This window comes from Amphiura filiformis, chromosome 4 (assembly GCF_039555335.1).
Source record: "Amphiura filiformis chromosome 4, Afil_fr2py, whole genome shotgun sequence".
Taxonomy (NCBI): Eukaryota; Metazoa; Echinodermata; class Ophiuroidea; order Amphilepidida; family Amphiuridae; genus Amphiura; species Amphiura filiformis.
Genome location: NC_092631.1, coordinates 66,891,284 through 66,905,577, shown reverse-complemented (window position 1 = coordinate 66,905,577; position 14,294 = coordinate 66,891,284). Strand labels below are relative to the sequence as shown.

General features: G+C 36.9%; 1 protein-coding gene across 1 annotated transcript in view; it reads right to left on the bottom strand.

Moving 5' to 3' along the window:
- Positions 1-1,842: 1,842 nt before the first annotated feature.
- Positions 1,843-14,294, bottom strand: part of LOC140151247 (TATA-binding protein-associated factor 172-like) — a 51,510-nt gene continuing 39,058 nt past the window's right edge. Inside the window, exons 30-41 of the mRNA XM_072173517.1 lie at positions 13,856-13,933; positions 11,858-11,987; positions 11,230-11,371; positions 8,037-8,167; positions 7,391-7,507; positions 6,471-6,619; positions 5,942-6,097; positions 5,341-5,418; positions 4,701-4,830; positions 3,723-3,814; positions 2,985-3,093; positions 1,843-2,107 (exon numbers count right to left, since the gene is read on the bottom strand). Coding sequence (XP_072029618.1) covers positions 1,937-2,107; positions 2,985-3,093; positions 3,723-3,814; positions 4,701-4,830; positions 5,341-5,418; positions 5,942-6,097; positions 6,471-6,619; positions 7,391-7,507; positions 8,037-8,167; positions 11,230-11,371; positions 11,858-11,987; positions 13,856-13,933 — 1,483 coding nt within the window. The 3' untranslated portion in view covers positions 1,843-1,936. The remainder of the gene's footprint in view (positions 2,108-2,984; positions 3,094-3,722; positions 3,815-4,700; positions 4,831-5,340; positions 5,419-5,941; positions 6,098-6,470; positions 6,620-7,390; positions 7,508-8,036; positions 8,168-11,229; positions 11,372-11,857; positions 11,988-13,855; positions 13,934-14,294) is intronic.

The window sequence follows — 14,294 nt, the reverse complement described above, 5'->3', positions numbered from 1 at the left end:
AGGGAAAGGCTTATGGGATTTACCAAAAGTTGTCATTGTTTCCATGTAAAATGTTCATTAGTGGTTTCTACCTTTTACAATTTCATGTCGCAATGCACATTAATATCAATGCACAAAACATGCAAATACTTACCTACATTATAAGTTACCAATATTTTTCTTTCAAAAATATATTTCTGAGAAAGCATTTTTATACACTGGCCTATTCAAAAGTTTGTTTTACAAATTGTAAAACAGACAAAAACAAACAAATAAATTAGCTTTTCGTTCTATTTTTTAACCCTAACCGTACCAAACATAAAAAACCACAATTCTAAAAGCATATGCACGGGCAGGTATCCCACGTGATGCGATTGCGTCAGCATGTGAACAGTCATATGTCGACGGAAAGCTTGGCCAGGCAAGTTCCATCCTGTGGCAAGGTAGGCCCGTGCATGTCTCTGGCACCCGAGGGGTCGGTGGTTCAAAACCTCACCTGAGAAAAAGTTTTCTTTTCTTCTTTCTCTCTTTCTTCTTTCCTCCCCCTCGCTAAAATGCAACTAGGGTGTTTGGGCTAATCCAACATTAATATTTGAATGACGAGTCTAGAAAATTTGTAGGATTCCAGCAATAGGTGGAATAAGGACTGTCAATCATTAGGAAGGCAGAGGAAGCCTTACTAATTTGACCTCATATGACCCTTGGGTGACCTTGAACCTCACCCAAAAAAAAGTAGCCAGAGTTTTTGACCATGACCCACCTATCCTGAAAATCTGAAGTCAATCCGCCCATCCATGCCCGAGATATCGCATCCGGACGGAAGGACGGACATTGCAAAAACAGTATGCCTCGCGGTGGAGGCATAAAAACCATGGAAAACTTACATCCATGTTATAATGCATTCAAGGGTATTCATTCTCAACACCATTATAAAAGAACACACACAACACGTAATATACATAAAATTGTCAAAACCCAACTTTTGTATACTTTCTCCATCAAATAGTCACTGTGGCATCAATATTAAGTAATTAAGTACTATTGCTCATTACAGTGTAATAGTATCCCAGCTAACAAGTGACCTTTTACCATTTATAAATTAAATTTCATGACTCTATTTTTCTACAAAGATGACCTTCCGCTTAGGTTTTAAAGATGAAATTTGAGCAAGCATCATCCAAGTAATCTGAGAACCCTACATAAACTCTAGTTTGTTTTTGCATGGAATACTGTTTATAACACAAACATTTGAGCTCACCTGTGTCCAGTGACAATATTACCCAGACATTACAGTATCCTTACACTTGGATATATAATCACAATTTCATAACTGAACAATATTGGGGTAAATTTGTTTTTTTAATAGATGCACTATTTAATCCTGCACATTATGACACCACATTGAATCCAATGTAACCTCAAAAAGTAAAGTTACAAGCAATTGAATAGACGAAGGTTCAGTTTTAAAAGTGACAAACTGGCCTATACAAGGAGCAAAAAGATTCCAACAAGTGCAACAAAGAGACAACACAGTTTCTTCAATGAAGCGTTATTTAAAGCTGTTTTTATTTCAGTTTTACTTCTCTGTACTTTTCATAACTTTCATTTTATTTGTCAGTTCTTTTGTTTCAGTTTTCTTTTGCTCCTTTTGTTTTAAATTAAAGCCAAACGCATAAATTAGCCATTCACCACTCTCAAACCAGATGTCTAGTTTGTGGAGTTTTGAATAGGCCAGTTTGCCACTTTTAAAACTGGACCTTCGTCTAATCAAATGCTTGTAACTTTGCTTCTTGAAGTCACATTGGATTCAATGTGGTGTCATAATGTGCAGGATTAAATAGTGCATCTATTAAAAAAACAAATTTACCACTGTCTTTCGTCACAACAGCAAAACACATTTCAAATCTTGAACTATGTACTGGTCCAATCTTCTCTTATATTGTACTACTGGCCATACTCATGTATGTAAAGACTGCATAAAGCTGTCCAAATCATACTCTGTCTCATATTGTTTTTCGTCCCACAGATCTTCCAGGTTTTGTAGCACAGCTTTTGCTGATTGCTTACTGGTATCTGATGAAGATGCTGACTTGTCTTTGTCTCCTGCTGAGTCACTACTGCCAGAATCCTGAAGAGAAATATCAAAGTGTACATTAGAAATCACTTTTATGTGCAAATTAAAAATGGAATAATGCACCAAAATTTTACAATTTTGATATTTTCTTAAAGATTTTGGCATAATAAAGTGGAACATCACATATATGAGAGTTCCTACTATGAAACTTTTAAAGGGCCGTATTGACCGCCCCAACTACATACACCAGGGTAGGGTTCAGAATTGGATAATGACATTTTTTACCATCTAGTATATGGAATTTGACAACTTGTAAACAGGTTTGATTCTTAGCAATAGAAAAAAGGTCAATAAGGTCAAATTTTATGGGTGCTATTGGTGACAGATATTATATCCATATGTTGGTGCTTGGCTGGCCTGGTCACCTATTACAGCTCTTTAAGGATCTATTAACTCATTCATTTATTACATTCAGCAATTGCATAGAAATTCCAATGAAAGGTTGTCATGGGAATCAAATCAGAATGACATGTCACCCTCTTTATTTCCCACAACTGACTGCAATAATTGTGTACAGGTATTAGTTTGTGAACATTTACATCCCCTCTGAAGGTTTTGAGAATAGGATTAGCAATGCTTGATTTATATGCGAGTGACACCCCTGGGAGGTAGGACCTTTTGGCGTACTCTCGCCAGTTGAGAAATCCTGAGCCAAAGACTTTGTATATGAAGTGTGCATGCATTTCAAATATTTAGATACACCGCTTCTCAGGTTTTTGCCCAGGTTATTTCTATTTAGTTTCAGCCTGTTTTGGGGTCTTTCAGACCAAATTCACACCTTTTTCCGGATTTTCACACTAGTTTTACGTTTTTGGGGAAAACTTACTGGTATCTTTGATAGTTGTGATATAATAATAAGTCATACACATACCTGATCCAGAGAAAATAAGTCAAGTAGCTGATCAGTTCCCATTGAATGCAAGCTTGCATTGTCTTGTGTGATTACTGTATTGGCTATGTTTAACTTGAACTTCTGCAATCTGGAAGAAAAATAAAAACAAAATGAAAATGCTCACTATAATAATAAAGCCAATGAGGATAGTTTCAATATATACCTGTAAAGCTTTTGTCTGGATTAGCACAGATTTCTAGACAAAATGATTTGGATTTATGCCTATAAAGTGCATATTGTCTATTCAGAGCCACTATTTAACAATAATTCAATAGATATAAATACCATTAAAAATGATATTTGTAGTCAAAAATCACATGATAAGAATGAATGGCACATTGTAAAGTTTAATCATGGTGTGTGGACTCGCCCTCCCTACACCTTTATACTTTGTTCAACTTGGTTTTAGTTCCTGTTTAAGTCAATTCATAAAAGTGCATATCAAAGTGCACGTGGCGTAGGTCCTGCATCCAACTGAATGGATGCCATACTATATCAATCCAAGATGTTATGACCGCCTATTACGAGATGAATAAAGAATAGCTGTGGACATTATATTTTCTATCTTGCAACACAGTCCATAAACTTTGAATGTATGTGGGGGTGCGTATCCAATGTTTCACAGATTTCTCATTTGTGTTCCTTGATTGCTGGTGATTACAGATAAACACATCCACATATCTTTTGTGCTCCCTACGCTATCACACTTGTACTTACCCCATAATTTTCTCTTCCAGTGTTCCTCTTGTTATTAATCTGTACACATTGACTACCTTCTTCTGACCAATACGATGAGCTCTATCCATGGCCTATTGACAACATAATAATATCACATGCAATCAGACATCAACATAATCAACATTTCACTGTGACAATGGAACATGGGATTCAGCAAAAATTACAGCAACTGATGCAATGCATTGTAGATTTATTTTAAGAATAGGAATAGACTAGATTTTGATTTATGTATTCAAACTGTGACATCTCTTTGTTGAAAATCTTGTGAAGTGATATCTCAAGATGATTCTTTGTATGATATTTAATTGCAAATAAATAATTAAAATGTTTTCAGTTAATGGAACACACACAAAATTATGTTTAATAAGAGGAAAATGGCCTGATTTAAAGCTTTCTTATTATTGTGTTCAACTCCTATTACCAAGTCCTAAACTTGATATAGGTTCTATTAAAGAGGTCAAAAGAAAATCTCAATTGTGAAAAACTGAATCAATTACACATGGATGTAAATTGTGTTATGATAATAAATTTGACTAATTGATTGAATTATGTAACAAATATTGCTAACTTCCAAACTTGACAGATAAGTTCCTATTGTGAATCCTGATTTACTTGATAGCCCTTAATTGAAACAAAGAGTATTTATGAAAATGAAAAACTGTTATTTAATGTGCTATGTTACCCAATGGTCCTGCACAGATCAAGTTCCAAACTTTTACATGGTATTTCACAAGTCACCCATGACAAGTAGGAAATATATTAGCTATGGGTTTATCGAGAGCTTTGTGAACTTTAATATTTGTGGCCTGTTTAACTGTTTGTTGGTACTTTATAATGTGTAGTGTATCTCATCTCAGATCCAGTCCATCTTTCTGGCTTGCTGTTATTTGTAGCTTATCTGCTGTATTCCTATATTAGATATGGGTTATGTCACCAAGTTGTAATGAATATACAAACCTGTAAATCTTTGGTTGGGTTCCAGTCATGTTCTACAAATATCACGGTATCAGCGCCAGTCAAGTTGAGACCTAACCCACCAACATGAGTAGTTAACAACAGCATATCAATGGAAGGATCATTGTTGAATCTAAAATGAAGAATGGTATACAAATTTTGTTTTCAGCATGTATAGTGTTGGAAAAACAGGTATGGATTAGACGAAGAGGAATGGTCAACATCTCGGGCAGAGAAATAATCTTTAGAGTCTTCTGATAAGATTTGTATAATCAGGCAAAACTGGTTCCTGGTTTAGTAGAGGAGAAAAATCACAGTGGATACCTGATTGAACAAGATGAGAGAAAAGTTACTTGGAAGCAAGATAGGTTGTCATTCCACAGAGAAAAACACAGCTGTTTATCATCTCCAGCCCAAAAACTTACTATTTAATATAACAATACCGACACGTTCTGATGCCAAATTCTTGGTATAAAACTTTCTTTATACTCAATTGGTTTTGAAAATGAATTTGAATGAATGCATGTGCTTTGCAAGGCTGTTTGTTTTTGTTTTGTTTTTTCCAGTGGTGTTAAGTGAATAGATTTGATAGTGATCTGCATTTTTGCGAGCACCATTGAGTATAAATTCAGTGTTGACTCACCTATGTACAAGGTCATGTCTCTGTCCTGCTGGGACGCTACCATCTAAACGAAGGTATGTCACTTTGGGCATCTGGGCTCTGTCAAGTAAAATGAAGCTCATGTTAGTAAAATAGCCCCAACAAATGTACAAGTTGCTATAGATTGAGGTTGCCAACAGGTTCGCTGTCATATAAGTATAAAACTGTCAAACATTTATCAGGATTACCTTTGACATCTCCAGGACAAAATATTTGGAATTTTGCACATTAACTTGTCTATGGAGTATGGAATTAAGAGTGGTATCAAAATGAGCTCTGGAACAAACTGCCCCATACCATCCATGGGGCTTTTTGAACTTATTGCTATTGTCATTAAGAAATTGCCTCTTTATTTAACTGTTACTATACTTTTTGTGCAGTTTATCTCATTGGGATTTCAGAGTGATGTCAGTGCTTTTACGTGTTTGTGTTGCACGCATGCCAACAAACTGTCCTTGTATGCATGTGTATTAGGCTCTGAGCAATTGGGTTAGCCCCTGCGATTCAATATTGTAAACAGCAAAATGCATGCCTATGACAATCCCAACTCCCAATGAGACCAACAAAGAATAGTGTTACTCACTTGATAAGGTCTTTCTCCACAATATCCAGCATACTCTTGAGTTGACAAAACAACAAAACCCTATGCTGACCCACTGCTGCCTCTGTCAACTCATCCTGACCACTTGATGTAGATGGCAAACTCTCCCCACCAATGCCACAATCTTGTAGAAGTTGCCTGCAATAGAATAGCAATATTTTACAGAATTACAGATTCAAAATAATTTAAAATTAGACTTCAACACAACTTGTTTATTTCACTTATCAGGAGTGCCTTTCTCGTCATCAGCTGATGCTTTAGCTCTGACGACGAGGAAGTTCCTTTAAAGTGCTCCTGGTAAGCGATATAAATAAGTAGTGTTGAAGTCTAATTTTCAATTATTCTCATGAATATTTTAGTTGATGATTAATAATCAAACATTAAAATTGATGGTTCATGGTTTGTAGTTTGTACAGAGGAAGAAAGGAGAAAGAACGGAAGAAAGACAGAAAGACTTGAAGGAATGAAGACAGAAGAAAAAACAAAGAAAGAAAGATTGACAGCTACTTACTTGAGTGCAGTGAGTTTAGGTGAGTGTTGTAGGTCATGTAATGATGACCTTTGCTCCTTGAGTTGTTTGGTGATATGTTCATACTGAGGATGTTTGGTGTTCACTACTAGTAATGGATGATTGCACACCTTACGCAAGTACTGTAGAGCCTGTACAAAATAATACACACAAACAAAACAATTAGGAAAGTAGAGAAAATACTGTTGAGAAAATTTCACATGATCACTTTCATTCAGTGTCTTAGCTAGCCACCCCTTTGTCGGTCATTTTAGATGGGAAGTTTGCTCCTGGTACGAGCAAAAATAGTGCCTTTGGACAGATGCTACATTGTAATTGCAGGTGTTGAGAAAGGCTTTTGGACCTTTTTACAAAACAAAACCTTTTACAAAACAAGGCCATAGCAACACATATTTGAATTCTTTGAACCCCATATAGGCATTATAGAAGTCTGGTAAAAGGTCAAATTAGGACAGCCAATTTTATTCAAATGATGGGCAAACCTCAATTTCTAGCTTAGACCCTGCTTTCATTGCTTATAAACTCTTGTAATATCAAGGTAGTTTGTAACATGCCTGACCAAAAGGAGGGGTTGCAAACTAGGTAAAGGCAGGTCGGAGGGGAGCATGACCTAGCGGTGGTTGCACTCAAATATTGAGACAAATAAAGCTGATACACAAGAGAAATGGGATATGGATTAATTCTACAAAGGAGATCACAAGGCTTGATATAACAGGGCATAATTTCCAACAATGTGCATGATTTTTCTCGGGAGGGGGAAAATGCCCAAAACTTTTGTTTTGATATATTATTGGCCTTAACTCGAGAACCGCAAGACATATGGAAATAAAAAATGATTATTGGCTTCCCTGAGTCATTTCCCATAAGATCATTGCATTATTAGCTTCAACCTCTATACTTACTTGGAATATATGAGTTGTGGCTGGTGTTGCTTTTTTGGCATCTTTCTCTGCATCATGTATGGTGTTTTCAACACCCTTCCTGGCACGGGAACGAGCAAAGTCTTCATACAGCTGAATCTGTTCATATAAAAAATAAATTCTTACTTAATAATTCATGTAATTTTGGTATTCCATTTAGACATATGATCTAAACACAGAATCAAATTGTACCTCTAACTGTTGGTATTGACTTACATTTCATCAGAAGACTGCCAACTCATGTTAGGGATCACTTGATTTGGTCACTTTACCCTAGGTCATACATTTCATTGTATTTTTCCACTATGAAAGATCGCTGGTTGACTTTGATTTAAAGGTTCTGATTGGCCGATTCAATCATATGACAATCATAACAACAGACCAATAATCTGATTGGCTGATTACGTTGGTCAGCGCAGATCGGCGCACTTGAAGGGAACACAAAGTTCTGCGGATGTCGCTCATTAACAGGGTGCTCGTGTCAATCTGAGTAAGGGACTGCCGTTCTTCTCTACCAAGATTACGATACACTATTTTCTCCTCCATAGGTAATATTCAAACAAACACAATCTGCAAAATTCTGCACCCATGTTTAATTCATTGCATAATCCTGGTATTTGTTACTTACTTGGAGTGGACTAAGCTCACAATAGTAATCTTGAATGATCTTTGGTGGTAAGTCATCCAACACATCTTCCTTGAGACGTCTTAGAACAAATGGCAACACCTGCCGATGAAGAGCCTCCATGGCTAGTGCACCTGAATAACAATATGAAAGACAAATGGCAGAGTTGTCAATACCACTACAATCAGTGGCGTAAAGCTGGAATGGTTTTTTTTGGGGGGGGGGCAGTCCATGTTGAGGGGTGGGGCACAACTTAGACATGAAAACAAAAAAATGTCATATTCTATAATAGTTAATACATTATAGCATGATTTTTGTAGTTCTCTTCCTTTGTAAGGATGCAAAAAGCTACAACTGCATGGAGTGTGGGGGCCTATTTCGTCAGGGGAGGGGGAAGTCACTATCCCCCCCCCCAAGTCCTTTGTTCACATTTTTACCTAGAAAATGAAAACCAAAAGAACTATATCTTTTCTTGTAAACTTTTGATGAGAACGTATTTTAAGCATACATAGCGTATTTACTGCATTGAAGCACATTTGTCTCCGATTGGCTGCTGAGGCGATCTGCTGTTGCAGAGTGGAAATTTACGAATGAACTTTGGGCCATACTCGTTGTTAGCTCTGACTTTGAAACATTACGGTAGTATGCGCTCGTTAAATGTTTACGGCAAAATATTATAGGTGTGTATGGGGTGGTATGTGTGTGTGGGGTGAGATGGGAGTGAGGCTGATTTGATTCTATCTGCTTCAATTTACACTTCTTCACCATCAAATCTCATCAGTAGATTAACTTAAGTTTAATGACCCCAATATTGATGGCCAATTCATACCAATGATAAGCTAAGTGAACTTTAACAACTTAAATATTGACACACTGATAAAATTTGATTTGATTTGAAGAACAAACCTGATGAATCTTTTCAATAAGTAAATCACACAGCTAGTAATCTCTCTGCTGTTTTTAGATATTCTACTGAAGGATACCTAAACACATACATGTAGAGGAACCACCTGATCAAGCATGACCATTTACTAGCAGTTCTTACTTATTTTGCAATTTGTAATCAATGGTGAGTTAATACCCTTATATGTTATCTCAACCCCCACACACCTCCCCCAGCCAGGGGAAATTGACAACTTCTGTTGGGCAACCAGAAAGTTCAGAAGCCCTGGCCCAATGGGCAAGCTTAAAATCTGAAATGATGTTAAAACTTTTTATTTGTAAATTTTTATTTAAATGAAATATACTGCACACTTAAAATGTAATAGAGAAGGTTAATTATATATATAAATAAATTAAGCCGTAAAGAGTGCAAAGTACTGAAACGTCCCTCTGCACAGGAAAAATGGGTGAAGTTTGAACGGTTCAAGTATGGGCACTGTTGTGCAACTGATTAATGAGCTTGGGCTGTCCGATTGGGCAATTCATTTTGAAAATTTTTTATGGCAGCATGAACTTATCTCTCAATTTTCTAATAGTGTTATCAAAATCAATCTTGAACATGAGGTCCAGGGTTTGATTCCTGGTGATAGAAAAATAAATAGTCTGAATTTAATTGGCAACATCTGCATATTAAATCAGACTTAAGCTGTCAGTCCTGTGTTCAGAAGAACCATAAATGTACATGTAGCTTGCAGTCAGTTTTGAGAAGAGTAGGATGTTAACCCCTGACTGTCCCAACCCGCTATTCTAATGGACCCCCATTGGAAATAAGCTTCAGAACAGTCTATCTTGGGATATCCAGGGATGTCAACCCGAATAAATCAAAAAAGAAACAAAGAGTAGCAACTAATTTAGCAAGTCACAAGACACACTTCTTTATGTGAGTTGCTATTTTAACTCATTTCTTGCATGTTTCAGATAATAGCAACCACAACAGCAATAATGACAGCAGCCCAAGAAGTTAACGCAACTATCAGGGGTCCATGGGAGCTAGTGAGGGAATTAGGTAATAAAGCAAGACCAGCTGGCTACACACAATGGGGACCTGATAGGCTCTCGAATGCATGCGGCCTTGCTATCAATCCTAGTAATGGGGATGTTGTTGTTTGCGACAGCTGGGCGTCAAATGTAAAAGTATATTCAAATGACGGGGAGCATAAGTTCAGCATGGAGACCTATCTCGGACCAAAACCAGATACCTCTCGAGGTCTAGGAAAGAAACGAGGAAAGAAACGAGGTAAGAAACGTCAACGGGTGTCAGCAAGTCTTGAGGAATCAAGCTCATCACAAGAGACTGTGGAAAAATCTTGGCCATGGCAAGTTGCTGTCAATTCAGATGGAAATACCTATTTTATTACTGACTGGGGAGAGAAGATCAAAATGTATGACTCACAAGGAGAGTTCAAAGGTCAATGGGTGTCATCATGTCAACAATCATCGCCTGGTTCTTCGCGTCTGTACGGCCTTGCAATGAACCATGAAGGCCATTTACTAGTAGGCGATTGTACAAATAAGCATATCAATATACATAGGCAAGATGGCTCCTATATAAGCAGCATCAAAGTAAACATAGAACCCCGATATCTAGCAGTAACATCCCAAGATACAGTTGCAGTAGCTGAGTGGGGGAAACCACCAGAGGTAGTAAGCAATGCAGGCCAGGTGATACACACACTCAAGCATCCACTAGATGAGTCTAATTGGAGTCCAAGTGGAGTTTGCCATCACCAAGGCATTATTCATATAGCTAATAGCTCAACCAGTAACACCTTGTGTTATGATAGCGTGTCTGGTGAATATCTAGGTCAGATGGAAATACCGTCTAGTATAAATGTCACGGGAATTGCCATGGCAACAAATGGTAAAACGCTATTACTGTGTGATCCACCATCAGTAAAGATGTTTTCTTTATCATAAACTAACCAAATGCTTCATATCTATTGACAATTCTAATGGGACTTACAACTAAATGTGTTATATTACTGACATTTCCAATCAGACTTAAATCAAACAGTAGCCAATAGAATGTTCTTTCTTGTAGTGTAAATATTTGCAGATAGCACCAACCATCTGGGAGGGGGAGTTGCAACAAAACAAAAAGATATAACGGAACTTAATCAAGAGAACACTGGCAGGGAACGCTAAATAGTGACAAAGAGTCACTACTTTCAAAGTGACTATGGCTCTCAAACAACATTCTTGCACTGACCCCACCAGTTGTCCCCATTTGTCCTGTAGGACATCATATTCTTACCTGCTTCTTGCTCCTTGGAGGAACTTTTAGCATCTCTGCTTTGTATGATGGGTTTGGCATATTTGGCACTGAATTGCTTCTCTGTACCCAAGAACCCAGGCATGAGGAAGTCAAACAGGGACCATAATTCTAGAACATTGTTCTGAAAAGAAATGAATATAGATATTATATTCACAGATGTTTTAATATTTATGAGGCAAATGAGCCAATAGGAAGTAGGAACTCTACATGTACTTTGTTGGATGGGTTTGGTATATCTAGGAGTAATTTGCCTCCATCTAGACATAAAATATGTTCTTCTTTCTTCTGTAAGAAGCATTCAACATTTTGATGTAAAAAGCTGGCAACCATATGATAGTAGTCTAGTGGTCTATCTACTAATGAATTTATGATGATTGATGAATAAATATTATATGAGTAACTTAATCTTATTGGAGGAATTTCTTGAAGAAAGACATCTGATGAGTGTAAGGTCAAATTCTCTGATCTGCTACAAAAGAACAAGGTTTAGATTTCAAATCCATCTACCAGTTAAAAAGGTTTTTAAATTAAAATTGGGAAAGAAAGGGAGTCCCAGCACTATATGTCAGTGCCCATTTTTTACATTACATTTACATTATCTACTTACTTGAATAGGTGTTCCTGAGAGAATGAGTCTATTAGCAGCTGGCAACTGCTTGATGGCTTTGGCAAGCTTTGTACGCCCATTCTTGATAATATGTCCTTCATCAAGGATACAGTAGTTCCATTTGATGGTTCTGAAAAATATAAAATATCAAAGTGTTACCAAATTTACTCAAATATTAATTTAAGGGTACATGCCCATGAGTTTCATTCAGGGGCGTGTTTGTAAAACGGCACAGCGCATTAGTAAAAAGAATAAAAAATACTAAAATTTTCACCGGGTTCGAACCACTGCCAATTTCACTGAATGCTAAAGATGCCTATGCTGTGCCACGGTGACTGTGGTTAACATTCGGCGATTTTCAAAGATATACATATCAACACGTTTCTAGTGTATTGAAAATCATTTTGATTTTGATTTTGGTAGGAATACGGTCATAGAAAGACATATGACTCTACTTGTCTGTTTGTTTTCATTTAATACAAATTAATTTTGATGAATTGAACTGGTACAACTCTTAGCACTTTCGTGATAAACGACGATTAATTTAGTAATAATAAAATGAAAACGCTGGGTCATTCACGGCGTCATTTGTAATTTATGTCAAAACCTGGGAGGACCACACACATCCGTGCTGCATGTATCGTGCTCAATCGATACTCAATGATCCAGACAATAGCGTTTGAATATACCGCCCTGCTTGACACCTCTTGTCACTTGCGTGAAGATATACTATAGGCCTACCCTAATAGCTTACAATAGATACCACACCGTAAATAGCTCTGTTCGTTATCTCGCTGTGCTAGTTTATACACGCAACGTACGGACTTTTGAACCATATTTTGTTCAAAAATGATAGGAAGGGACTGTTTTCAGCTAAAATGTTGGTTATCAGCAGATGCTTAATGATACCGGGAAGTGTTGCAGAAAGGTTAAGCGTACTCTTTATTTATTCAAAATATGTATATCAATAAATTTAAATTTGAAATCCAAAAAGTAAATGTCAGGTCAAAATTCTCACCTTAGAATTATTGTGAAATAAAATCAAACCAAATTTAGGCTCCGCAAACAACGTCCAATTATTCCCATTGGTGTTTGCTACACATGCATATAATAAATTATGATTTGGGGCTAATTTGAGAAGAGTTAATGCCTCGAGTTTCAAAATACACCGAGTGATGTTTTTGATCAAAAACATCGACAATTCAAGACTCTGTAAAAACAAATCAAGAATTTTCTGGGATAATTGCAACTAAGTGCAATGAAAGTTATGATCTAAGCTACCAGATGCATCATTAATTTCCTGACTATGATATTTAGTTGTGGGAAAAGATTACTTTATTGTTTTGGCGGGATTATTTCCCGCCAAAAATTTCAACCAAAAAGAGCATGTAGCCTTAAATAATATCCATGAGACAAATTTGAGCCATATTGTATAGGCCTATATAGAGGAACAGGAGTCAATGGGCTATATGGAAATCCATGCACCCCTTAAAGAAGACATGACCTTAATCTTTCACACAGGGAGTGTGTAATTCTTAGTCAGTGGGAGTAGTCTAGTTCGTAGACACATTTTTGATTGGACAATCGCAAGATTTCGGTGCCGTTTATCAGGCCGTAGAGCGACCCCGTCATCATGCGCCTTGATAATGCCTTACACGCGTGTAGAGGTGCGCGTATATATCGCGCTGTATCGTGAACTAGTCTTGCGGAATCGTGGCCAGCAAAGCAGTCGCCGCAACAGAATATGTGAAGTTGTAAACAAGTTTCGTTCATTTTATAATGAGGGAGTTTTATGACGGTAACTTAGTTTTTGCTTTAAAAAATTGTTTACAGTTATTAAAATAATATTTAACTGACTAAGAATGAGAATAAACGATAGTAATTTTTATTTTGCCTATCCTCTACCGTGTGATAGACGACAGGCAGGTCCAATATTTTGAGTAGTGGATGCCGCGCAGCCGATATCCACTACTATCGTTTATTCTCTAATTCACTTACCTAAAGAAGTCGATATCATTGCGGACTATATCATAGGATACAACCACTAGATTGTGCTTTTTCACCTTGCCACGTAATCTGTAAGTGAACAAACAAATCAGCTTTATTGTAATTAGCTCAATTGGCACAAGCCCTGCATGCAGTGGATTACTATATTCTAAATCTCTTATCACTCATGATTCATGATTTATTCAAGAGTATTAACATATTCTTTGGCGTTTTTGGTTTTCTTAAGTATTTGTTTTTCAGTATTCTTCAATAAAATCAGTACAAAATGCTGAAAATCAATACTAGTTGGCCGATCTGCAGCTGGCAGCAGAGTCAAAAGCATTGTGACCATTTTTGTAGCAGTGTGAATCAAGTCTTGGATGTGTTGCCCTCCTAAATACTCCTACAAGAGTTCTGACTGGAGGTGCAAACAGATAACTATCTAATCATG